Raw genomic sequence first — 26494 nt, 5'->3', positions numbered from 1 at the left:
ATAAAAAAAACCCACCAGCATCAGTGAACTAAACTCTTTATTCAAAGAAACCAAAACAGAGCAGGCCTAGTGATTCCACCAACTCTTCTCAATAGGTCTTGCTCCAATGAGGCAGTTGAGAGGACTCAAGTCCCCACCTCCCCACCGCTCTCTAAGGCTCCTCCCTTGGTTCCTTGCCTAGCAGTCTAAGGCTCCGTCATCTTGTCTCTTGTTGCTCTGCCCTCTTCCAGGGGGAGAGGGGAGCTGGTTGCAGCAGGAGGGGGAGACTCCTTGGATTTCTCAGCAGCCTTCTTCATCTGTCTCCTGGCCCTCCTGCTCTCTGTTGCAGCCTCTTCCTGCCTGTTATACCCTGTTGCCTGTTCACTATCTGACACTTCCTCCGCCACTCTGCCCCCTATTCTCCCTCTGACCACACTCTTCATTGTCCCAACCACCAGTCCCCTGGCTCTGAGCCATCTTCCCCTGGGGAGAAGATGGGGTTCCCTCAGCTGTTGCCTCCCACCAGCCCTCTGCACCAAGCCAGTTCATGACAGCTGTCTACACAGTATTTCAGTGTAATGTGAGGAGTTTCCAGCGGATCCTGAGTTGACAATCAGTATTTGACAAACTGCAGAATTCAGATGTTGAGCTCTGGAAGGTTTAAAAACAAAAATGTGATAGCTGGGATGCTGAAACCTAAGTGCTGAGCAACAAGGATATGAAGGGGAAAGGAGGGCTATTTCATTTGTGAATCTCCTGGAACAGTGGTTCCCAATTAGCAGACCCCCTCTTTTTCAAAAGCCAAGCCATGGGCCCTCTACTCTTGATTTTTTTTATATCTCTACGGTAGTTTGTGTCCTCTACTGGATCTCTACACTAAGACCTGCCTGCAGCTGTGCAAGTTGGGCAGGCAGCATTGAAAACACCTACTGCCCCAGCTAGGCAGGCACCAGTTGCTAGGGCAGCGCTATAAAGCCTGCCTGCCCTGGGTGCCTGCCCAGTGTGGTGTAGTGGTTAAGAGCGGTAGTCTCGTAATCTGGGGAACCGGGTTTGTGTCTCCGCTCCTCCACATGCAGCAGCTGGGTGACCTTGGGCTAGTCACACTTCTCTGAAGTCTCTCAGCCCCACTCATCTCACAGAGTGTTTGTTGTGGGGGAGGAAGGGAAAGGAGAATGTTAGCCGCTTTGAGACTCTTTAAGGGGAGTGAAAGGCGGGATATCAAGTCCAAACTCCTCCTCCATTCACCGAAGGGAAGATACTAAAGGAAGCCGTCCCCTTGGGGTGACATTTGGGGGGGGTGGAGCAAGGGCATGGGCCATCCCATTAAAAAATTACTGTTTAAATCGGAATGGGTCTTTTAACCCCATTGGGTGGGTGTTGTTTATTTGTGTGGAGGGGCACCAGTTGGGGACCACTGACTGTCCTGGAGGCATTTTATCAACTGCTGTTGGCAATGCATTGCTGGGCTACATGGATCCTTTGGTGGATCCACCAAAGCTGCTTTGATGGTTTGCACAGAGAATGTGTAATAGCGGATGGAGTACGTGCTCCTCTGATATGGAAGTGGTGCAAAACATCGTGTAGTTTTGCCTTGTGTAAGGTGGCAGCCACCCACCCACTCACTCTTCAGAAGGGGTGTGATTGAACCATGATGCACAGCTGCTAAAACTACCATAAATTGGTTTTATGTGGTCTTAGGAAATATGGCTTCCAGATTCAAAAAGGGAATATTGGGATCCAGCCTATTCTATTCTATTCTATTCTATTCTATTCTATTCTATTCTATTCTATTCTATTCTATTCTAATGTTCCTGATTGCTGAGAAATACATTCTATATCATCACATGTTTAGATATATATATAATAGTGTTATCCCATCATTGCTTTGTGAAGGTCCTATCTAATCTAAAAGCTATAAAAGAAATGGGATAGCATTCAGCAAGCAGGTACATTTTATATTATAGAGCATGAGACTCTTCATTTCAGGGTGATGTGTTCAAGCCCCATGCCGGACAAAAGATTCCTGCAATGTTGGGGGTTGGACTAGATGACCCTCGGGTCCCTTCCACCTCTGCCATTCTATGATTCTATTTTGTTAACCAATCTGTTAGAATCATAGAATTGTAGAGGGACCCCAAGGGTCATCTCGTTCAACCCCCTGTAATTATTATTTTGCTTCCATTGGAGGAAGGGGTGGCCTGGAGATCAGCGAGTGGCTGTCACCCTCTTGTCATGGTCAGATCACTTCCTTGTGAAGTTTTGCCTTACAGCTCTGATCCTCTTCTGCAGGGGTGGTGGGCAGATTAAGATGATGTGCCCCCAGAGACTAATGGAATCCAGTGAATTCTGAATGCCCTGGAGGAGTTTTCAGTAGGTGACTCTGCTGAAGGCATTGCCATGCTGTGTGAGCAGCTCTGGACATCATTGCCCCTGAGTGTCATCTCTGGCATCGTGGAGCCTATTCTGAACTTTGTTGCACCAGGCAACTAAGGCCAGACAGCTAGCATGCCAGTGGCAATTATATGAAACCATGGATTAATATCCTGGCTGGTTCTGGAGCCGGTAGCCATAGTTTCCTGTTTTGGATGAATCAGGAAACTGTAATTAATGGAAGATTTCCTGTTTTGTTTGCACTGGCTACAGAGGGGATGTACTTCAAAGGGGGCTGCATTCTCATGGAGACCCTATAGAAATGAGTGACATTCCTGGAAAGTTGCTTCCCACATCCTGTAGGAGTGTTCCATCACATTAGTCCTACCTGCAGTCCGAAGTGATACAGCCCAGATTGCCAGGTATCAGATTGCCTCCTCAGCAAGATCTAGACAGAAATGGTGACAGAATGTGTAAAGCTGTAAGGCAACTCGGGAACTAACTGATCCTCAGTTCATAAAGGGAGAGAACATTTTGAAGTACTTTTGAAAGAGCTTGTTTCAGTAAACACGTTCTGAAACCACAAACCCCTATAAGAAGCTGTAGTGGTCGCCTCAATAGAAACAGGATGAGGAACGAGACAAGCAGGGACAGCTTGGGGTCTGTTCCTCCGTCTGCCTCATTGGAACTTTCCACTCTGATCTCTATTTTGGTTTTTTTAAGAATGCCATTGAAACCAGAAAATGCATGCTATTTAAAATATATATATATATATTGTTATTTCATTCTCTTTTACATTCCAGGTAATGTTTTCAACTCTTTCAACAGAATTAATATTTTAATCCTGCCAGGATCATGGGAAACTGGAAACAAATGAGGTTATATCATATACCGATTCCTCTTGGCTACAACAAGGCAATTTCTCTATCAGTAATGTGATGATGGCATTTCCTGGAGAATGTTTTCCTCCTGCTGCTTCCTCAGGACAAAGCAAAAACAAAATTATGAACGCTTTAAAATCCTTCAAAGTCAGCTAGGCCATTTAATCAGTGTATGCTGTCTCGCTTGACCTTAGCTGGACAGAGGGTTGCTGTGGCAGGCAGTCTTGCTTTCCTGGAGTTCTATTTACAGATTTCTATAAAGCCAACATACTATTTTTAAGGCAATCTGGCAACTGTACTCTCAGCTTGTCACCACCTGTGTATATTTCAGTGGGGAATCTTCAGACTCACTTTGTGACATCATTGTACACTTGCGTTATTTTAGATTTTTGTAAGTTCGTAGTCAAAAGAGGCTATAATACAAATTTTACCTTGTAGTTTTGATGCTTTTAAGCTGCTTTGTTTGTACTCCACACTCAATATTTTGTTCTGTAACTCAGAAAGATGTAAAATGCTGCTGTGTAAATTGTAGTTACTATATCTGGTTGTAACTGGAACCACTTTCTCTGCTCAGAGAAACCATTTTGCAACCCTTACTAGAATACTGTATGCATAAGAACCAAGACTTTCCATGTATATTCAAAGCTTTCCTTTTAACTAAAATGGCTTTATTAAGGAAGTTTCAGTTTCCTCTTAACCCTTGGGATGAGCCATAGAACTGACCACCATGAACTCAAATGTCAAGAGGAGAGAAATTAGGCTGTCTAGTGGATGAACAGTTGCTGTCTGGTGGATGGACATTTAGAAGTGTTGCCATTTCTACCACGGACTCCTTGCCTGGTCTTGGATAAATTACAGCAGCTCTGACTGAGCTCTCCATAAAATAGTTGTGAATATGAACACAGATTGCCTGATCCAGCAAAGAAGACCCTTTCTTTGGGAAACAGGATTATACATGCATAATGATGCAGATTCATACTATGGTGCTTATTTGAATCTAATTGAATAGGCTCTCTGTCTTGTTTTGCACCATGGGTGAAAACGTGTATACCTATCCAGAGCCATTAGATTTTATATAGGCATACCTGAACCCAATTGGAGATGGCCAGGTCAGAGCTAAAGTAGAGGTACCTATAGTAGGTCGGACAGGTATGGAGATGATTGATAGATAGATGATAGATAGACAGGCAGGCAGGCAGGCAGGCACACACACACACAGAGAGAGAACTCTATGTCTAATTATATTATGCTTGGAAATTGGGCTGGCTATCTCTCCTGCTCAACTAAACACATTTGTTGACCAGTATATTCCTGCTGGACCATAAAGAAGGCTGATCGCCGAAGAATTGACGCTTTTGAATTATGGTGCTGGAGGAGACTCTTGAGAGTCCCATGGACTGCAAGAAGATCAAACGCATCCATTCTTAAGGAAATCAGCCCTGAGTGCTCACTGGAAGGACAGATCGTGAAGCTGAGGCTCCAATACTTTGGCCACCTCATGAGAAGAGAAGACTCACTGGAAAAGACCCTGATGTTGGGAAAGATGGAGGGCACAAGGAGAAGGGGACGACAGAGGACGAGATGGTTAGACAGTGTTCTCGAAGCTACAAACATGAATCTGACCAAACTGCGGGTGGCAGTGGAAGACAGGAGTGCCTGGCGTGCTCTGGTCCATGGGGTCACGAAGAGTCGGACATGACTGAACGACTAAACAACAACAACAACAACAACATATTCCTGCACTCAAGCATACTGGAATCTAGTTTGTTGATCGCGGATTTACTTACTTGCATTTACATATGGAAATCCATTACACATGAAATTAAAACTAATTTTAACACTTCGCTATAGCTTAGAAGAGAAGTGTGGTTGCCTAGGCACTGTGTTGAGAATTATTAAGGATGGAGCACTTTTTGAAATTACTTTTCAATTAAGCCCTCCTAGGCTCCGGGTGGTTTAGGATGTTTTGCTCTGAGGAACTCCAGCTACTTGCCCAGATCCATTTTAGCACTCAATGATTACATGGCAGGGGTGGGCAGCTAGTATTAACACACTTAATGCTTCTGCTGAAAAGAACAGCAGTGAAATAACTAGCAATTACCGATACTAAAAATAATCAGAGGTATATTGAGAAATGTCAAAAAATCCACCCACACTTGTTATCCCTTTGCTTGAATTATATTTGTGATTCTTTTTTTTTCTGGTGAGGGGGAGTAGACTGCATTCTATCTATATCGGAGAAGCTTTTGAATGCTGTGGTATTTCAAAGTTGGGCTGATTTTATGACTTTGTGAAGATCTACATTTGTGTTCTTAAGCGGGGGAGGAAAAAGAGAGAAGACAGAGAGATGTGACCATCTAGCTCCAGACTTCTGACTAAGGTGCCCTCTCCCTTCCACAACTGCCACCGCTGGTCTCTCTGAGGACCCTGAGGAGAGCTCTAGTTTTTCGAAAGCTCTGCCACCCCCCCCCCCTTGCAGCTTGTCATGGCTGGTTTATTGTACGGCTTTAATTATTTTAGAATTTCAATGTAAACTATGTGAGGTCTGCCTGAAACGCTGCACATAAATATCTACAAGACAATAAAGTCTATTTAGGTTTAAAATCAATGCATACTTGACTGTATTTTGGACCAGATGTTTGTAGGTATTGGCCTAGACCTTTTTTTTTTGTATTTAATGCCAAACAAGAAGTGATAGTCAACTGAGAGATGAAGGCTGCCTCTCTTAGATCTGCTGTTCTTCATAGTTTCAGGCGTGATTACTTCATGTTGAGGCTACTCCAGCTGTACATTCAGTTGAAGTTTCCTTGTATTGACGCTTTGCAGGCTCAACTCATTCACTCACTTACTCTCCTTGTCCTCTCCCTTGTGTTGAAGTTTGTCATCAAAGGGGAGAAGCATTTTGATACAGCAACGAAGAATTTTGTCCATGTTCTTCCTGACCAGGGAAGCCTGGCAAAAATGGAAGTTTTGGTGATTACCTTTAAAGTCCTAAATGGCTTGGGACCAAATTACTTGAAGGATGGTCTCATCCTGTGCTAATCTCTCCATCTTATCGTATCAGCTTTTGTGCCTCTCTTGCATGCACCATGGCTTTCTGAGGTGCAGTTTGTTGCAACACGTGACAGGGTTTCTCCCGGGTAGGGTCTTGTATTATCTTCCTCTCTGTTTGTGCCCACTGGCAAATGAATACTCATTCATTCAGTAACATTCGCATGCTGTCCCTATAAGATAACTTTTGGGGGGCCGGCTTACAATGAATAACAGCAACTGAAAGACAAAGTAAAACATAAATCCATTCTTTAAAAAAGTGAGAGGAGACTACATAAAAGCAAAACATGTCACATTTCCCACATTAAAAAGGTTTAAAACCAGAGGACCAGTTTGCTTAAGATTTAAAAGACTGGCATGAACAGAGAGGTCTAGTACCAAAAAGACCACAAAGACTATCCCATGACCAGGATTCTACTACTGAAGAGGCCCTCTCCCTGGTAGTTTAAGCAAACTTTGGATTGTGAGGTTGCCTTCTTTAATTTATTGTACAGTTAGTTTTTCCTCTTGCTCTTTGATTCTGCATTTAGTCTGGAAATGGCACCTCCTCAGCATGCACATTTAAAGAAGTAGCTACTGTTTTTCCTTTTTGCAATTAAATATGAATGTAAAAGCACATGATCGAAAAACGTATGTCTATAAGTTTATTTTCTGTTTGTGTATATATTTTGATTCTCCTTAAAAAAATTTTTTTTAGGAATTGTGTTTGAATCATAGAATGTTATTGTTTTATGCCTCTTTATATTTTGCAAGCTGCTTCAAGCATCACCTTTTGGGACGGAAATAGTGGGGTATATCTTTGTATCTTACGTATATCTTTGTAAGAGTAAGTAAATTTGTCTGGCTGTAGGTTGTCTGAGGACAAGTCAAAAAACCACAACTCTGCACACAGCTTTTCCTGTCTTAGTTTGTAAGGTTCACAGATATGGTCCGCCTCTGTGGGAAAGTTTCTGGCTCCCTAGCCGTGCCTGTAGCCTGCAAAAGAACTAGGTTCTGCCTTATAAATTTAAGGAACAATGTCTATGCCATTAAAACATGAGTTGAATTGTCTCACCCCTGCTGCCTTTTAAATTTTAGTTCTGTGATTATAACTGTGCAATCTAAGGAGGTGTTTCATTCTTCTTTCAACCTCGTGGCATTTAGCAGTTAGGAATAACCTCTTGTACTTTGAAGGATGGAAAATTTGGGAGGAGTAGATTACATGTGGCTACAGAAGCCCATTGCTAAGAGGTGCTTAGAGTGACCCCCTTGCCTTCTCAGATACAGAAAGCAAGTACATACACACCCCTGCAGGTGAAAGTAATTTACAAAGCTTCTGGGTATATATCAGTTTTGAAGTGTGTGAATCGTCTTAGAAGTGACAAATGGAACCGGTGCACTAAAGTCATCCGTGCAGAAGTCCCATGAGTGCTAGTTTCAGAGGAAAATGCCCTTTTCCTAACCCCTAGAACAGTGAGACACTTTTATTTTCTGAATTAAAGTAAAAAGACATGCATCACTCTTTCATCCAGAAAGGCTTGCTTTGAGAGTAAGTGCTTGAACACCTCAGAAGTGTATGCTCCCTACGTTTCTACAGGAGTTACAAATAGTTGGTTGCACCGTGATTAGAAGGCGTTAAGAGCAGAAACTCTTGTAGACACACCAGGCCACCTCTGAAGGTAGATCATTCAGCTGTATCTCCATCGTACTTAATGCAAAAAGGATTCCCCATTCCCAGAGTTCAGCTGGAAGGAGGCAAGGCCAGAGTGCTGAATCATGAAGGGGCAGTGAGCTCCTCTTTCCTTATTTCTCCTAAGAATATATCTTTCCTAATTCTAACTTTGATAATTCCTAATTCTAACTTTGATAATTCCACTTCACTGTGGAATTTTCTTTGTAGCTTTCTGTTTGTACAGCCTTGTCCCCTTCAGTTTCTCTGGATTACTAGACAAAACTGTGTATTATGAAACATTGCCCATAAATTAATCACCAGAAGAGCAGATGTTTTATTGCAGTTCAATGAATGGAGTTTTCAGAAACTTCTTCAGTGATCCCAGCTAAGATGACCAGAATCATAGCAAATATGAAAAGTTCTGAATTCACTTGCACTAACTAAAATGGCTTTTGAAGACAGTCTAAAGATTTTTTGTGCCTGCATCAGTAAATATCATATAAATCTTACTGCATTATGAGATGCATATTTACATTATTATTATGGTTGCTGTGGAAACAAAATTCAAGAGGTCCCTCTGAAATGTCTGTGTTTATATACAGTGATACCTTGGTTCTCAAACTTAATCCGTTCCGGAAGTCTGTTCCAAAACCAAAGTGTTCCAAAACCAAGGTGCGCTTTCCCATAGAAGGTAATGCAAAACAGATTAACCCGTTCCAGACTTTTAAAAACAACCCCTAAAACAGCAATTTAACATGAATTTTACTATCTTAATGAGGCAGTTGATCCATAAAATGAAAGCAATAATCAATGTACTGTACTATAAAATAAATAAGACAGTATTGTAGATGATAAAAATTAAAGTTAATTTTTCTTCCCTGCACTGATGATAGTCATTGTTTGGGTGTGGGGGGGGGGAGCTTTTATCCATTTCCGCAGTCACGCAATCAATCAATCAATCAATCAATCGGTAGCTGAACTGGGTTCCACATAATCACAAAAACAAAAGAAGCAAAAAAGCTTCAAAAAAACCAACGCAAAATAAATAGCAAAAACAAAAGCGCCAAGCTTAATCTGTTCTGGAAGTCCGTTTGACTTCCAAAATGTTTGAAAACCAAGGCACAGCTTCTGATTGATGCAGCTGCCCTGGAAACAATTGCTGACAGTGACATCGGATGTTCGGCTTCCGAAAAACATTCAAATTCCGGAGCACTTACTTCCGGGTTTTTGGCATTTGAGAACCAAGGTGTTTGAGAACCAAGGTACCACTGTATTGATAATGGAGGGGGGAGGTTATTTTTTTTCATTAGAGGCAGGAGAACAAAATGTCAAACTGTCCTTGACAATTCATGTACAGTGGTACCTCACAAGACGAATGCCTCGCAAGATGAAAAACTCGCAAGATGAAAGAGTTTTTCGTTTTCTGAGTTGCTTCGCAAGACAGATTTCCCTATGGGCTTGCTTTGCAAGACGAAAACGTCTTGCGCCTTTTTTTTAAAAAACCGCCAATGCATTCCTATGGGAAACCGCCAATACACAGTGGTGCTTCGCAAGACAAAAAAAATTCACAAGACGAAAAAATTAATTTCGTCTTGCGGGGCACCACTGTATAGGTTGTGTTGTTTTAAATACAACTTGATTGCATAAAAGATGCCTCATCGGAAGATCTCAGGGCTATTCACAAGATAATATACTATTAAAACAATTATATGATACAATACAATTAACAAGTATGATACAGTGTAATAAACAGTAGGGAAAACAACACTTCTGCAATGAGACTGGGTGGCTGGACAAGGGATATTGACAGAGGTAAGGAGAGAGACTGTACAATTAAAAAGGAAGAGTGAGCAGAGAAAACAGCAATTCTAACCTTTCCCCCAAAGGAGGCATATTACACCTGTCCTTTAAGCCCTAGATGAAAGCTGCTTTCCTTGACTCACCCCAACCAGAAGTGATGCTCAATGAGCTCCTTTGAGCTCGGCTTCTGGGTAACTGGGCCAGATAATCTTTTAAGCCTTTCGTGAGTTTAATACTCATCCTTGCTTTGAGAATCCCTGGCATTTCACAAGTTGACAGACGAGGCCATTTAACAGATGAGAGAAGAGCAACATCTTTGCAGTCTGTGCTGAATAATGGCTGAGTAAGGGGCCAATCCATGTGGCCATTTTTGAGCTGGATTAACCTCCCTGTTGTGACTTTTTGTCTCTTTTAGTCATTATGTGTTCTTGAGAAATGGGCTTGAGTAGGCAAAGTTGCAGTCAGTTACCATGTCCTGTAACAAATCAAAATGGGGGTGACATTGCATGGAGGCGGTTTCTCAAGGCCAATTCATAAATTTCAGGGGATCAGCACAATACTTGGTGACATAATTCCCTCTCTCAGAAATGATGAATTGGCCTAAGTGGGAGGTGTCCACTAAGTGTTCTAGGAAGAAACGTTCTGAAAAGTTTGGGTTGTTGTTGTTGCTTAGTCGTTCAGTCGTGTCCGACTCTTCGTGACCCCATGGACCAGAGCACGCCAGGCACAAGTTTGGGTAATTGCATATTATTTGAAGGAGATAATTTGTGTCTCCACTTGGGCTCACAAATGTAGACTACAGTGGTGCCCCGCAAGACGAATGCCTCGCAAGACGGAAAACCCGCTAGACGAAAGGGTTTTCCGTTTTGGAGGTGCTTCGCAGGACGAATTTGCTATGGGCTTGCTTCGCAAGACGAAAATGTCTTGCGATTCCTGGGGGGTTTTTTTCGCTCCCCACCCCCTTTTTCTAAGGCACTAAGCTGCTAATAGCCTTTTAGCAGCTAATCCGCTAATCCCTTAAGCCTTTAATAGCCGCTAATAGCTGCTAAATCGCTAATAGCGCTAATCCGCTAATGGGCTTGCTTCGCAAGACGAAAAAACCGCTAGACGAAGAGACTCACGGAACGGATTCTTTTCGTCTTGCGAAGCACCACTGTACTCTTGGTAGTAGCCAAAATATACGGTCAGTTCACTAATTTCTCCATCATATCAGTTATCTTCTTCCCTTTGCTTCTTTTTAATTCCTAAGTCCCTCATCTTCCCTTGGCTTCTGCATCTTTGGCACATCCCTAAGCTAAATAGTTTGCCAAATAATTTCTTCTATAGTTTTTGGGCATAAAGGGGATCCTTTCTCAAACACTTGTAATTATTAAAAAAAAAAAAAGAGTGCCAATTTAAAACATATTTCATAAAGCAGAGCAGCTAAGCAACTGCCTCTCAGCTGGCTTGCAGATGGTTGAAGAAGATGAGGTGAAGCTAATTACTTTTTCATTTTTCATTTTTCTCTTTGTTCACATCCTGTAGCAGCCTTGTTCAGGAAGCGGAATGAAGGTAGTTTAGCTATGCGTGCTTTTTGGTAACCTCTTGATCAATGATATTAAAAATAGCACAATGAATTTGTATTGGAACTCAGGCTGAGTGAACCCTCTCGCCCCCAGTATGCTGCCCAGTGGGCAGGTCACAGATGTGGGGGGGGGGAAGCATTTTGGCATTTATGCTAGGCAGATGAGGTTCTAGGCAGGGATGTTTAACATTTGCTTCTGACAGCAGTTTCTTAAGTGGTAAGAAGTCCTCTTTCTACCTTCAGCTTTTTTGTGCCACCTTCAAATACAACATGGACCAGTTATTCTAGGGTGTAGTCATTTAGACCAGGCATAGGCAAACTCGGCCCTCCAGATGTTTTGGGACTACAACTCCCACCATCCTTGACCACTGGTCCTGTTAGCTAGGGATGATGGGAGCTGTAGTCCCAAAACATCTGGAGGGCCGAGTTTGCCTATGCCTGATTTAGACTATCTGGAAAGTTCACCTCTTAGCTGATAGTGGTGCACACATCTACCCAGGTCTATGTGATGGTAATTGAAGTCACCCATTTCTACAACATTTGCTCCTTTTGATGCTTCCCGTTCAGTTTCCATCTCAAGAGCACACTTAGCATTTTGGTGGGGAAGGACTGGCAACACAGTGCAAAATTACTTTTGGGGCTGGAAATTGTCATCCAGAGATGACTGTTTGCTGCTGGCTGTTTGCCGTTCTACCAAGTTCCAGGTATGCCTGCAATTATCTGCTACTTCTTTTTTGCTTTTAAAACCAAGCACTCCACCTTGCCCATTTTGCTCCAGAGGTTTCTAGAAATGGCACCTGCCACCATTCTCTCCCTAGGTGTCATTGGCATGTATGTTTCTTTGACTTCCATGAATGGCTGTCAAGTCCCTCTTGACTTCCGTTGTCTGGTCCCCCCCCCCCCCATCTTCATTTGGTCCATTTTCACCCTCATCCCAGCCCCTGTTGGGTTTTTTCCAGGGAACAGTTTAAAAGCTGTTCTGCCATATTTTTTATTTTAGGCTGGTTCTCCTTTGAATAGAACCTGCTCCACTTGTGGATCATATCCACAGGCCATATTTGTTGCAGACTTATGTGGCTTATTTTGTCCATACAGTGGTACCTCGGGGTGCGAACGGGATCCGTTCCGGAGCCCCGTTCGCATCCTGAACAGAACGTGAGACGTGTGTGCGTGGGTCGCGTATTGCCACTTCCATGCATGCGTGTGGCGTCACTTTGACCGTCTGCACATGCGGCGACACCTGGAAGTAACGCACAGCCCAAAAATACTTATCCTGAAGCGTATTTATCCCGAGGTATGACTGTACTTAAAAATGAAATCTATTTCTGAGTAAAGTTGTTATGTCCTTGTTTTTACTTCCTTTCACTGTAACATAGCCTGACAGTTTTGACTTGATGGTACAGTGGTAACTCGGTTTAAGAACAGCCCTGTTTACGAACTATTCGGTTTACAAACTCCGCAAAACCAGAAGTAGTGTCCTGGTTTGCGAACTTTACCTTGGTCTAAGAACAGAAGCCGAACGCTGGAGAGGCACTGGCGGCGGGAGGCCTCATTAGGGAAAGCGCGCCTCAGTTTAAGAATGGTTTCGGTTTAAGAACGGACGTCCAGAACGGATTAAGTTCGTAAACTGAGGTACCACTGTATATTGAGTCAGAACAAGTGAACAGTTGGACTTCGAAAGGTGGATTTTGGTTCAAATGCATCCTCACTTGATTGCCAGTCACTGATCCCTTCAATATTTTGTGTATGTTATTTTTACTATCATAATCATGTAGAAGATAACTTCGGGGTGATTAGATGGCAAAGTAACACTATATTAATGAAAAGGATTCCATTCTCTCTGGTGCTTCCAGCCGAGAGGATTGTATGTACCCCATTATCTCTTGTCATTTTTGATTTCCTATATTAGCTGGCCAGGAACATAAAGCAATTCTCTCAAATTACTATAGTGAAAAACTATTACTGCATCTCCCTTTGTCATTCCAGATAGAAAATTTAATTTGTCTTCCAAGATCTTGCCGTCAGCTAATCTATGTAGTTTTTAATGTTCCACTTCACAATGAAAACGTATATTGATCTTACAAGAACTCTAGAATCTGAATGTACCTTATCAAAACTCCAGCTTCCTCAAATGTGTTTAGATTTCTTAACTGGTAACCCTTGTTTAGTGTTTTTCTAAAAAAATAAATAAATTGAATTTGTAGAAACAAGAATCATGGCAGCAACTGATTATTCATTATTCATTTTACATCTTATGCCCTGGTTTGAGTTTGACGTAGTAGATCTTTACATGCACATAAATTATGTTCTTTCCAAAACTCAAAAAAATTCACTTACTGTTGGGATTAAAATATAAAGAACAAATCACTGCAGCAATTGGAGATTTAATTGGATGCACTAATTCTCTATTTTTTCAGATTTTGAGAAAGTTGATTATCAAATATATTTCAATAGTACAGTACAGTGGTACCTCGGGTTAAGAACTTAATTCGTTCTGGAGGTCTGTTCTTAAACTGAAACTGTTCTTAACCTGAAGCACCACTTTAGCTAATGGGCCGCTGCGCCACCAGAGCACGATTTCTGTTCTCATCCTGAGGCAAAATTCTTAACCCGAGGTACTATTTCTGGGTTAGCGGAGTCTGTAACCTGAAGCGCCTGTAACCCGAAGTACCACTGTATTGCAAATATTCTTTTAAATTGATCCATAAATGAACTTATCTATTAGATGCTTCTAGCACTATACCAGAATTTAATGTATCATGTTTTTAGGTATTCTCTGTCTGTCTTTCTCACTGCATCGTTTAAATAATTGGTCCACCTTTAAATAAGGTGGATGTTTTATTTGATAAATCAACTCAAGTTGTCACTGCTCAGGCTATTTCCCCAGAGAAGGAAGGCTTTACAAGGTGTGATTAAGATAAAGTAAAGCAATAAACACATTTTAACCTGTTCAAAATTTTCACTGGCATTTACTTGTGGCATCTAATACTGAACTTCTTATTGGGATCGTTAAATTTCTTTAAAAAATAAACAGCAGTAATGTGCCGGTTTCCCAGTTACACTTACTTTTTCTGGTGCTCTAAAACTAAGTATCTCAACCCTTTTTAGTGTCTTCTCATACTCTGATAGAAAAGTTTAGTACTCATAACTCACTTGTTAGGTAGTTATACAAATTATTTAAAATTCAGATGCCGCATATGCCATTTCTGTGACCTTTTCTTCTTCAATAAGCTTTTGAAAATTACAACTTTGGGGTTGATGGTCGCTTTTTAAAATGCATTGGGAGTAGCACCTTGGCCATTCATCTCATTCATTAATAGATTTTTAGAAGAAAGTTAAGGCAGACTGCTTTTATTTCAAAAAACATACAAATTCTAAGAAAAACCTATTTTAAAATGAAACTTTGGTGGAGTTGAGACAAGTTCACGCTGAACCATGCCAATAAGATGAGAAACTGTTTTGTGAAAAACCTCAAACGAGAACAAACCATTCTCTCCTCTGATGCCTATGAGCCCACTAGACGTGACAATAGGAACCACAGTGCAGTGGTGCTGGTGTGTAAATAGAACTATTGCAGAAAGAAATATCCACAATTCCACAAAGCTTTGGGAACAGCCTTTGTTCTCATGAAAAGAGTCCATGCAAGCTTGTTCACCCATCTCCATTTACTACTTCAAAAAGCAAACCTTATAACCTCTTGCTTAGAGCATGGTTGAAGGATTCAGGGGAAAGCTCACATATAATAATAATAATAATAATAATAATAATAATAATAAATTTTATTTATACCCCACCCTCCCCAGCCAAAGCTGGGCTCAGGGCAGCTAACAACAGTCAAAACAATCCAACATTCTAAAAACCTTTCACTATAAAATTAATCAAAATCAAATTGATGGCAACCATTAAGCAAGATTCTGTGCAGATTGCCAGAGGAGGGGGTCAGGCTGGGCCCTGACCAAAGGCCTGGTGGAACAGCTCTGTCTTGCAGGCCTTGCGGAAAGATGTCAGGTCCCGCAGGGCCCTAGTCTCTTGTGACAGAGCGTTCCACCAGATTGGAGCTGCGGCCGAAAAAGCCCTGGCTCTAGTTGAGGCCAGCCTAACCTCTCTGTGGCCTGGGATCTTCAGGATATTTTTATTTGCAGACCGTAAGTTCTTCTGTGGGACATACCAGGAGAGGCGGTCCCGTAGGTACGAGGGTCCTAAGCCGTATAGGGCTTTAAAGGTTAAAACCAGCACCTTAAACCTGATCCTGTACTCCACCGGGAGCCAGTGCAGCTGGTATAGTACCGGATGAATGTGATCTCGCAGCGACAACCCCATATTTGTAAATAAGTCTGTTTGGAACCCTTCTGTCATTTTTAAAAGTCACTTTGGGAGAATAATATAAGCAAAACCTCCCCACGCATCCCAGGAAGAACCCAGTTCTTGTGTCAATAAAACATGCAGAAAAGAAAGGAAGCAGAAAATGACAGGTACAGCAGTTGGGACAGTCTTGAGAGTCTTCCATAAACCAAGCACACACCCAAATCCAATCAAACCAATTTCTGGAATAGGGCACAAATAATCCCCAGGAATAAAAAATGAGTAGACATAGTGATGGTAACAGCATTTCTCTAGGTCTTCAAATGACCAGCAGTGCAGTGGACAATTACGTCGGTGTCCAGGGTGGCGCCAGCAATGTATAGGATTACTCTCCAGTCTGCTTTAGAGACTCAAGACTATCAGAGATGTCAAAGGCAGCTAGCAAGGAAAAGGGAAGGGTATGTGTGGAGTGGTCCAGGGGAGGGACACCGCAAACCTGTCTAGGTCCAGCAAACCATATGAGTCACGTGTTTGCCCATGTGGCTCATTGGAAGTGGAAACAAGTCTGCATGTATTGCTGCACTGTAGTTACTACGAGGATCTACGCCTGACCTTTATTGCCCCAGTTCTACAAAAGCTTAAAAATGAATCAGAACTCCAACGTATGACAGCCTTGGTAGAAGATAAGGTTCCTGAAATTACGATCAATGTTGCCAAATTCTGCGTAGCCGCTTTAGGTGCAGGAAACAAGAGCTTTCCAATGTCAAAATGCAGGCAAATACTTAATTCTACTCAAGCTGCCTAATTTTAAATTGCTGTTATGGCCTAATCTGTATTGAAATTGTCCTTTGTTTTCTCTGGTGCTATGTTTCGCTGACTAGCTGTACGAGTTAATCTGGTCTGTGACCGTTTAATAAAATTTGATTTTGGCTTTTTTTTTTGTCTTGGTCCAGAGGTCCCATGCCCTACCCCTTTTTAAGGCCCTTGATCAAATAACAGCACCAGATATTCTGTAATAAATGGATTGGCAATGATTTACCATATGTTGCTTCACATACAGCAGCTAGTGGGTCAGTACTTCAGGAGAGTAGGAAGCTATACCTTCCATGGTTTTGGAATCGGCGCCAGCTTAGTTCTTGCTTTAAGGTTTCTAATTTGCTTCCTGGTCTGCTCCAGTGGTTCTTACTCAGGAACTTGATGTCTGAGGCTTAAGTTGAAGACAGGGGAGATGGGCACTGGGTCCAGGTGGGTAGGCTGAAGGTATCCCATCAAGTAAGAAGGGTGTCACGGTCTGGTTGATGGGTGGTCAAAGTCCCGGCTGAGAACGTTGGGACCTGGAGCAAGATGGCGGGGTGGGAGCAGGAAGGGGAATCAGGAAGCCAAGGGTCTGGGAGCCGGGAGTCAAGAAGCCAAGGGTCCGAGGATCAGCAGGCAGGACACGAAACGTGTTGCTGTGGCAAAGAGCCAAAGGGAAATGCTGAGCTTATATCCCTTTCCGGCTCTTGCCACCAGGTGCTATGAGTTACCAATCAGCCTCACCTGTGCAGCTGTGCCTTGCCTCTTAGGAAAGCCCCAGTCCTGCGACGCCTTACCAGTCAGTGGCCCGGGCTTCTGCATGTACTCCTGACAAAGGGATTCTCTGGAACAGGGAACAGCTTTGATGAGACACCCCTGTCCCCCTGCCCCACTTGTCTGACCTCAGGTTCTGCACTGAAATTAGGGGCACTTCCTGTATATTACGGGGGTGACCATCTGTCTCAAATGGGGTTCTGAGATCAGCACTCCTGCCTCTTCCAACCAGACTGTTGGGAGCTAAGGGGTTAAGCTCCCAGCTTCCTCCCATTAAAGTGAAGGGAGCTAGTACCAATTATTTCCTCTGCAAAAAGTAGGGTTGGCCCACTCAGGACTTGCATGCTGGCCTCAGACACTAATGCAATCTTCCTCCACACCATACTTCCTGGGTCCTGTTAGTTCTCCTTCCCTGGAGCTCGTCTTCTTTCTCTTTCCTCCTGCCTAGCTGCTGGGTTCATTTATATAGGACTCTTAGCCCTGCCCTTCATCATGCTCCATAATCTGCAGTTTATCCCATATAATAATAATAATATAATAATAATAATTTATTATTTGTACCCAGCCCATCTGGCTGGGTTTCCCCAGCCACTCTGGGCGGCTTCCAACAAATATGAAAAATACACTAAAATGTCACATATTAAAAACTTCCCTGAACAGGGCTGCCTTCAGATGTCTTCTGAATGTCAGGTTGTTGTTTATCGCTTTGACATCTGATGGGAGGGCATTCCACAGTGCGGGCGTCACTACCGAGAAGGCCCTCTGCCTCGTTCCCTGTAACCTGGCCTCTCGCAGTGAGGGAACCGCCAGAAGGCCCTCGGAGCTGGACCTCAGTGTCCGGGCAGAACGATGGGGGTGGAGACTCTCCTTCAGGTATACTGGACCGAGGCCGTTTAGGGCTTTAAAGGTCAACACCAGCACTTTGAATTGTGCCCGGAAACGTACTGGGAGCCAATGTAGGTCTTTCAAGACCGGTGTTATGTGGTCTCGGCGGCCGCTCCCAGTCACCAGTCTAGCTGCCGCATTCTGGATTAGTTGTAGTTTCCGGGTCACCTTCAAAGATAGCCCCGCGTAGAGCGCATTGCAGTAGTCCAAGCGGGAGATAACCAGAGCATGCACCACTCTGGCGAGACAGTCTGCAGGCAGATAGGGTCTCAGCCTACGTACCAGATGGAGCTGGTAAACAGCTGCCCTGGATACAGATTGGACCTGTGCCTCCATGGACAGCTGTGAGTCCAAATTGGACTCCCATTGGAGGAACCTAGTCCTGAAAGCACTGGTGGTGCCAACACTGCTAGTGTCATGCCAGTGGAGGGACGAGCATTGAGTCTGCAGTGGGTCAGGGAAGGCCATGTTTTTAAAGGGTTTGGTGTTTTTTTTTAGGAAATAGAGACATGGGATAAAGGCTCAGAAAGGGGCGGGGGGGGGGATGAAAGTAAGTTGTGCAATTAAGAGTAACGGGATAGGTAAGTCAATTTTAGAAGTAAGGACCAGAACTTTGAAGGCTTGTGCAGGGACTTAAAGCACTGGGAACCAAAGGCATTGCAGTGGGAAGGGGTTTAAACACTACCAGCTGGCAATATAGCAGGAAGTAGAAGGCCCAAAATAAGAGGAGCGTGGCTCTCAATGCTTTTGAATTACTTAACATTGTTTTCAGGGTCACCCGGTAATGTTTATTTCTGTATTTTTCCTGTACGTACTTCCTAGAAACCGGAGTTGCTGTGGGTGTGGATTCACCACCACCTACTGGTGAAGGTTTGCTTAAATGCCACACTGCTGCTTTTTGCAAAACTCTTCTGTAAAAACAAATCATAGCTCTGACTTTTCGGAATAGTTTGTAAAAATGCTTTGAAAACTAAGATACATTCATTTTTTTCTGTTTCGTTTTTCAGTGGCAGCCAACCACCGTGTCTGTCTTATAGTTCCTTCAGTCTCAATAGCCTACCTTTTTTTTTTCTTTTTAGGTTTTATAACCCCCATTTTGTGATTGCAGATGATGGCTGGAACAAGCTGTGGTGGGCCCTCGAGCTCATATTCTCCCTTCTCCTTTTTTTAGATCATGGCTTGTTCTCAGACCATAAGCAAACCACTGTTTCCTGAGTCCAGACATCAGTGAGAACTGTGGTTTTAAAATAAAAGCATTGCAGTGGGAAGGCATTTAAGTGCCTTCATAAAAAAGGAGCAAGAGTGAGGAGAAGCATGCAAATCTGAGGCTTGCTTTGGCTCATTCTTGTAGGGGAGAAAATGTGGTTCCCCATTACATCTCAACAGAGTCGAGGCCTTCAGTGATTCTTGCTTAATGTTATAAAGAGATCCCATAGCAAGATTGTAACTTTGGTACAGAAGTCGGCGAAAACTTAGCCACACTGCCACCACGCACCTTTATATTTCCAACTAAGAAAAGAGCAGCTGTTTCCTGTTTATGGGGAAATTAATTATCGTCATTATTATTATTCCTATCTGACTGGGTTGCCCCAGCCACTCTGGGCGGCTCCCAACAAAAAATAGTAAAAACACAATACAACACCAAGCTCTAAAAACTTCCATAAACAGGCTGCCTTCAGATGTCTTTTAAAAATCACATAGCTGTTTGTCTGTTTGACATCTGCTGGGAAGGGCATTTCACAGGGTGGGCACGACTACTGAAAGGCCCTCTGCCTGGTTCCCTGTAACCTCACTTCTTGAAGTGAGGGAACCACCAGAAGGCCCTCAGAGCTGAACCTCAGTGTTTGGGCCCGGGGTGGGGTGGAGATTCTCCTGGAGGTATACAGGTATGTACTCATCCTGACCCTGCTCTGTTGAATTAGCTGCTATAAAGGCTTTATACCTACTGATAAGTTGCCAGAAGGCTTTTCGGGATTATTTTTGTTTTTTGTTCTTGAATGCAGCTTGTTTAGATAGTGCTGTGGATACTGTATTGGCATTGCTATGGTTTTTAGCTTCTCTTTTTTTAAAAAAATAAATATTTAATAGAAGTTTAAAAATTACAGAAAAAAGCAAAAAAAAGAGAGTCAATACATAAAAAGAGAACAAAAAACACAATACATCAAAACACAAACAAAAACAATTAAAAACACATCCAATATTTATCCTTATCTTTCATTAACTTATTTCCTTGACCTCCTCACACCTCCCTTTTTTGTATTCCAGTTATTAACTATATCAGCCAATCCTTTCCCTCTTTCACTGCTTTCTGTCATTTAATTATCTTAATTTATTTTAACCTTATCTTACCATCAAAACCTTAAAATTTATTTATACTTAACTCCTTATAATGTTTCTACTAAAGTCATGTAATTTCATTCCAACATTTCCTAACATTCATTAATTTTAGCTTTTCAATAAGCTGATGGGTGGTTTCGTACTATGCGTACTACAGTGGTACCTCTGGTTACGCACGCTTCGGGTTACGAGCTCTGCTAACCCAGAAGTAGCTGCTCCAAACTTTGCTCCAGGATGTGAGCGGAAATCACGCGCCAAAGGCACACCCGCAGCGGGAGACGCCATTAGCGAAAGCGTGTCTCAGGATAAGAACGGTTTCCGGTTACGAACAAACCTCCGGAATGGATTCAGTTTGTAATCAGAGGAATCACTGTAATTGGAATCAACCAGTGAGAAACACAATGCTTACTTACCCTGCTTCCTCTGTCCTCGTGTGTAGCCAGGAGGAGCAGTTTTCCTGTGTATCACAGAACCTTGGTTTGCTGTTGTGATAAACCACAATCTCTGGTTTGTATGCACATCCTGGTTAGATTCAAAACAAGCAAACTTCACACCATGGGTAAAAAAAAAAAGGACTTGTTCAACTCACCAGAGTTTGTGATAAAGTCATGATATGTCTTGACCCTGGAGTCAGATTCTTCCGGGGGTGGGGGGGATGACATGCGGAGGGTTCCATTGCCCAAGCCCCAATGAGACCAGAGTGCTGCCACACCAGTGGCGTAGCGTGGCGGGTGCAGGGGGGGCTGGTCGCACCAGGCGCAACACCTGGGGGTTAGGGGGCGCAAATCCACGGGTTAGGGGGCACAAATCTACGGGTTAGGGGGCGCAAATTACTTGCCTTGCCCCGGGTGCTGACAACCCACGCTACGCCACTGTGCCACACCCACCCACCCACCATTGGAATAAAAGACTATTGCATTTGGCTGGGTCCATTTAACTGAAAAGGCATTTTCCACTGCAGGCGGGGCTAGCGGTTGGGATGCAGCTGCCGCTATTACAGGGCTCATTCTTCGTTTATTTGTCTGCTGAAGCTTTGCTATCTGTTTGCATTCAGCTTGAACCTGCCCAAAATCTTGCCACATAGCAGGACAGATCTCTGATTCATACGAAACAAGAAGTTTGGGATTCCATGGAAGTGGAGCTAAATGGTTTAGCATTCTGTCCATTGGGAATAGTTTTCAAACTGCTAACTTTTTTTTTTAAATGCAACAATGAAATTGCTCCATAGCATCGTTTTTTGGGGGGATGCAATCCTAAACTCCGTTGAACTTAGTGGAACGTATTTCTGATTAAGCATGCATAAGATTGCTGTTAATCTGATAACTAAACTCTTTTAACATAAGACTCAGCTGAGTAATTTCCACCACAATGAGCAAAGTGATTAAAATGTTTTAATATTGCTCCTTTTTTTTTCCCCAGACGTGAAAGGACCACCAACCCACAGGCTGTCTTGTGGCCAATCCCCTGATTCGGAAACTATAATATGGGAGACCAAGTACTCCATTCTGACGGACAGCCAACTTGTGCTGCTGAACAAAGAGAAGGAGGTGAGAGAAAAACTATGCAAGAACTCCCTTTGTCTTAGCAGTTTTGGACCACAGTGGCACTTGAATAGCTTCTCTTTGTCTTGCATGTGTAGTGGGGGGAATCTTTTATTCTCATGAATGGAAATAATCAGCCTTCAGGAGGTTTTGTAAATAGCTTTTGAAACTTTCCCCTTTTCCTATAACTTCATGCACTTAATGCAGGATTGCTCAAACTTTTTGAACTCTGGCCCTTTCTAAACTTACCTCCTGAGTAGAGTTCCTTGATCACCAGCAGTATCACTCTCTCAGCAGGCTACACAAGGATACCAAATCCTTGTGTAAGCAGTCCGGCTGTGCAAGGATATTTGGACTGGGCAGAAGCAGAAAAGTGTCCATATGGTTTCTGCCTCTCTGCAGTGTCTGTATTTAGCATAATGGTTTGGGCGGCTGCACCTAATCTCCCTGTAACATCACTCTCTCCCTGTTTCTCTGATTCATAGAAAATCTCAAATGTAAGGGCTAAACATTGCAGTTCAATACGTAAAAATGTGTGTTTTTTAAGCGGGCTCAGAAACTGCTAAACAGAAGCATCTGTATTTGATCCTGTATTCAGGGGCGTAGCATGGGTTGTCAGCACCCGGGGCAAGGCAAGTAATTTGCGCCCCCTAACCCAGGGCAAGGCAGAGAGATGCGAGTGCGAGCGCGCTCCCCCCCGGTGCGGCCGGCCCCCCCTGCTACGCCACTGCCTGTATTATGTTCTGGTCTAATTAAGCACTTTTCCATCTTCGTTTGCTTTAAGAATTCTTTGCACACTGAGTGTTCAGACGATAATTTTGGGTCATGTTCTCGGCTGCCTTTGGCATAACAGTGGACGTCTGTTGGACTTCACTACTGTCATTCATGAATTGTTGGTACCTAAAATGTTTCCAGTGTCTCCCTGGACTTTTCAGTTTGCAGGGGTAGATGGGTAATCACGTACAAACCCATTTTAGAGGAAATTATCTCATATTATAGAATATTCTTATCAAGAAACCACAATGTTCTTCAGAAAATAATTTTGAAATTCCCAGCTGTGGCTTAGCTGAGTTGTTTGTGGTACTTAAAAGGCCCCAAGTTTTAAACTAGAGGATCATGTAGAATTACATGGGGAATATTTGAATGGCTGTCCATGTTGTTTGGGAACCAGAGCCTTCAGAACTGGTTTGTCAGTTGATCAGCTATCACAAATGAATCTCTTTTTTAAAAGTCAGAACAGCAAAATAAGAATCTATTTATTGTCAAGGCAAAATTTGCAAGAGGCTTTAAAACTTTCCTATTTTGACTTACATAATATTGTCATTGACACAGATGCAAAATAAGAACAGAAAATCTGGCAAAATCCAGGGGGGGGGGGAGGAAGAAAGAAAGAGATTGTGAGGGTTTCTTTATGACTCTCATTTACAGGGGCATGGCTGCTTTTCAAAAAGAATGTCATTACATTTTCACTTAAAATACCCCAAAAAAAAAATGACCACAAGAGTTGTTGCCTTAAGTGAATCAGAGAAAAGATTCAACTTGAAAAACATTTTGAACTTCCTTCAGAAAGAAAAGGTTTATGTCATGTCTGGTTTCCTTTCTGTTTTTTTTAAGCACTATGAGCTGCTTGACCTGGGACTCAGTTATACAGCTGTAAATAAAACATTTTAAGTGTGTTTAAAGTGCAATATATAATGTGACTCTATATGGTGATGGTGAGCCTTATGGAAAATTCAATGCATTTAAAAAACACTTTAAAAAAAACATGTTCAGAACAGTTTTATATGCATGTAGATTCGACTCTAGGGACGCAGGTGGCGCTGTGGGTTAAAAACTCAGCGCCTAGGGCTTGCCGATCGAAAGGTCGGCAGTTCGAATCCCCGCGGCGGGGTGCGCTCCCGTTGTTCGGTCCCAGCGCCTGCCAACCTAGCAGTTCGAAAGCAGTTCGAAAGCACTCTCGGGTGCAAGTAGATAAATAGGGACCGCTTACTAGTGGGAAGGTAAACGGCGTTTCCGTGTGCGGCTCTGGCTCGCCAGAGCAGCGATGTCACGCTGGCCACGTGACCCGGAAGTGTCTTCGGACAGCGCTGGCCGTATGGGCCGTATGGGCAGGGGTACCTTTACCTTTTTAGATTCCACTCTGGTTCCAAATACGGGGGAAAAATTACAGTATTGTATTAAAACATGGAAGGTGTATGTCCTTTAATGTCTAAGCAATTCAAGGAGATGTGTCATTGAATGAAAACAGTACATCTTATCAAATGTAGTTCAAGCCAATTTGAAACACCTGCTTCCACTTTTCAGTTTTGTCCAGCAATAAATTTTCCTTGTCGTTGGGGTTCACTGGATGTTTGCATCCCAACAGGTGACAGGATCGTGGCAACCAGCCCTTGGAATCAAGTTGTCCATCAGGTGGGGCTAAGTTGCGCAAAGTGGGTTCCCTAGGATACAGGTGGTTGCAGCCAATGGCATATCCTTGGGCTCCTTTGGGGGAAAGAGGAGGGGGATATAAATCAAATGACAAAGCGGCATAAGCTGGACATCACCCTAAAACCATGTAGATATTATGAAGCACAAGCCTTTCAAAGACGGAGTTGGGATGGATGAGAGCAGGCAGAGATGATGACTACTATTGTAGTAAGGTAAAGGTAAAGGTACCCCTGCCCGTACGGGCCAGTCTTGACAGACTCTAGGGTTGTGCGCCCATCTCACTCAAGAGGCCGGGGGCCAGCACTGTCCGGAGACACTTCCGGGTCACGTGGCCAGCGTGACATCGCTGCTCTGGCGAGCCAGAGCCGCACACGGAAACGCCGTTTACCTTCCCGCTAGTAAGCGGTCCCTATTTATCTACTTGCACCCAAGAGTGCTTTCGAACTGCTAGGTTGGCAGGCGCTGGGACCGAACAACGGGAGCGCACCCCGCCACGGGGATTCGAACCGCCAACCTCTTGATCGGCAAGCCCTAGGCGCTGAGGCTTTAACCCACAGCGCCACCCGCGTCCCACTATTGTAGTACGAAGCAGGTAATCATGGAGAAACTTTTATTTAAATCCATTCTTTCATTTCACCAGAATTCTGTTCCTCCTCTTTTGCTCTCAAAGCTACAGGCAATGTGCATGTTTTCATAGCTGTGTAAAACGGCCTCCATTCACATTCCCTTTCATGTAAGTTTTGCCTCTAATGTCCAGTGATTGTCCTCTGCACACTGCTGTTTCATTTATGGGTGTTTGAAAAAATCTGTGCAGCAGTATCAAAACTGATTTTTTCACATCTATCAATATTTATGAATAAAGGCGAGCTGAATGGCTCCAGTGTATTTCAGCAGATGAGAAGAAGCTAAGCTTGATGGCCGAATGTTTTTGCATGTTGTTAGATGGAGCAGGGCTTCAAGATCTGTTTGTAGTCCTCTTTGGGGTCATCTGTTAACTATATACTTTGTGACAGCTGTTTGCTAATTCTACAGTTGTGATGGGGTGTTACTGACACAGATTGCTCAGAGCGGTTGCAAATGCTGTTACTCTAAATTATAAATCTATTGTATGTACAGGAAGGAGGAGGAGTAGACAGTATTATGTTGATTTGATCCACAGGGATTCACTGGGTGCATTATTCATAGGTGTTAAAGAACCTACATCTAAGCAAGTGCTTGTAGCATTTTAACATCGTCACGATTTCTGGGTGTTACGTTCTTTCAGAGGAGCATTGGCCTTCTCCATCCATTGCAGCAAAAAGCAACAAAATCCCACTTTGCATGTTAAACCAATTTAAAAAAATAGATCAGTCTGTTTGTTATGTCAGCATTCTGCCCTTTCTACAAGAAGCTCAGAGCAGGAATTAAACTCATGTCACTCTGAGATAGGTTTGGCTTGGAGACTAACTTGCCTTGAAGCTCCAGAGCAGGATCTTGAATCTCCTATCTGCCATATCTCATCCCTGCACTCTAGCTCATTATATCATACCGGCAATAAAACTAGCACTAAGTGTAGTTCTAAAGGTAAGATCTGAATATTTCTGCCACCTTAGAAAGAGCATACCACTTACGAACCAGGGAATCCTTAAAAAAGAGTTGATATATGGTCTGATAATTCAAGGTTGCAGGTTTAATCCCCTATGGGACAACTGCATATTCATGCATTTCAGGTGATGGGACCAGATGGTCCCCAGGGTCCCTTTTAACTCTACAATTCTATTCTTTATCTAAACCATTTGCTGAGGATTTCTCACTTGGGGAATTACTTCTGGCACATATAAGCCAAAGCAAGCTTACCTGTAGATCAGAATAGCAGGAAGGCCAGTCCTCTTCTCAAAACGTTCGTGGTTGTTCTATGGCCAAGTTATTCCCCTTTCCAGCCAAGTTATCCCTCTTTGTCTCCCATCAGCATGTTACAAAAAGGCTCGACCACTCTTCTTTCATCACCTTCGAGAAGGTTGGCAGTTAAAAACTTAAGTCACTAGAGAGGAATAGGTAAGAGGGGGTTATTGGTAAGGTATAAGCCACACGGGGTTCACTGGACATCCAGTTACTATTCAGATATAAAAGAGGACAATGGACCTCTACATTAAAT

General features: G+C 43.1%; 1 protein-coding gene across 10 annotated transcripts in view; it reads left to right on the top strand.

Moving 5' to 3' along the window:
• Window positions 1–26494, top strand: part of RASAL2 (RAS protein activator like 2) — a 241459-nt gene that overhangs the window by 76859 nt on the left and 138106 nt on the right. For all 10 annotated transcript variants that reach the window (XM_083446251.1, XM_083446234.1, XM_083446250.1 and 7 more), the window contains exon 2: window positions 21809–21936. In XM_083446251.1, coding sequence (XP_083302377.1) covers window positions 21809–21936 — 128 coding nt within the window. The remainder of the gene's footprint in view (window positions 1–21808; window positions 21937–26494) is intronic.

The sequence above is a fragment of the Podarcis tiliguerta genome (genome assembly GCF_965153285.1).
Source record: "Podarcis tiliguerta genome assembly, chromosome: 6".
NCBI classification, from domain to species: domain Eukaryota; kingdom Metazoa; phylum Chordata; class Lepidosauria; order Squamata; family Lacertidae; genus Podarcis; species Podarcis tiliguerta.
Note: the sequence above shows the minus strand (reverse complement) of the source record. Positions and strands in the feature narration are given on the sequence as shown.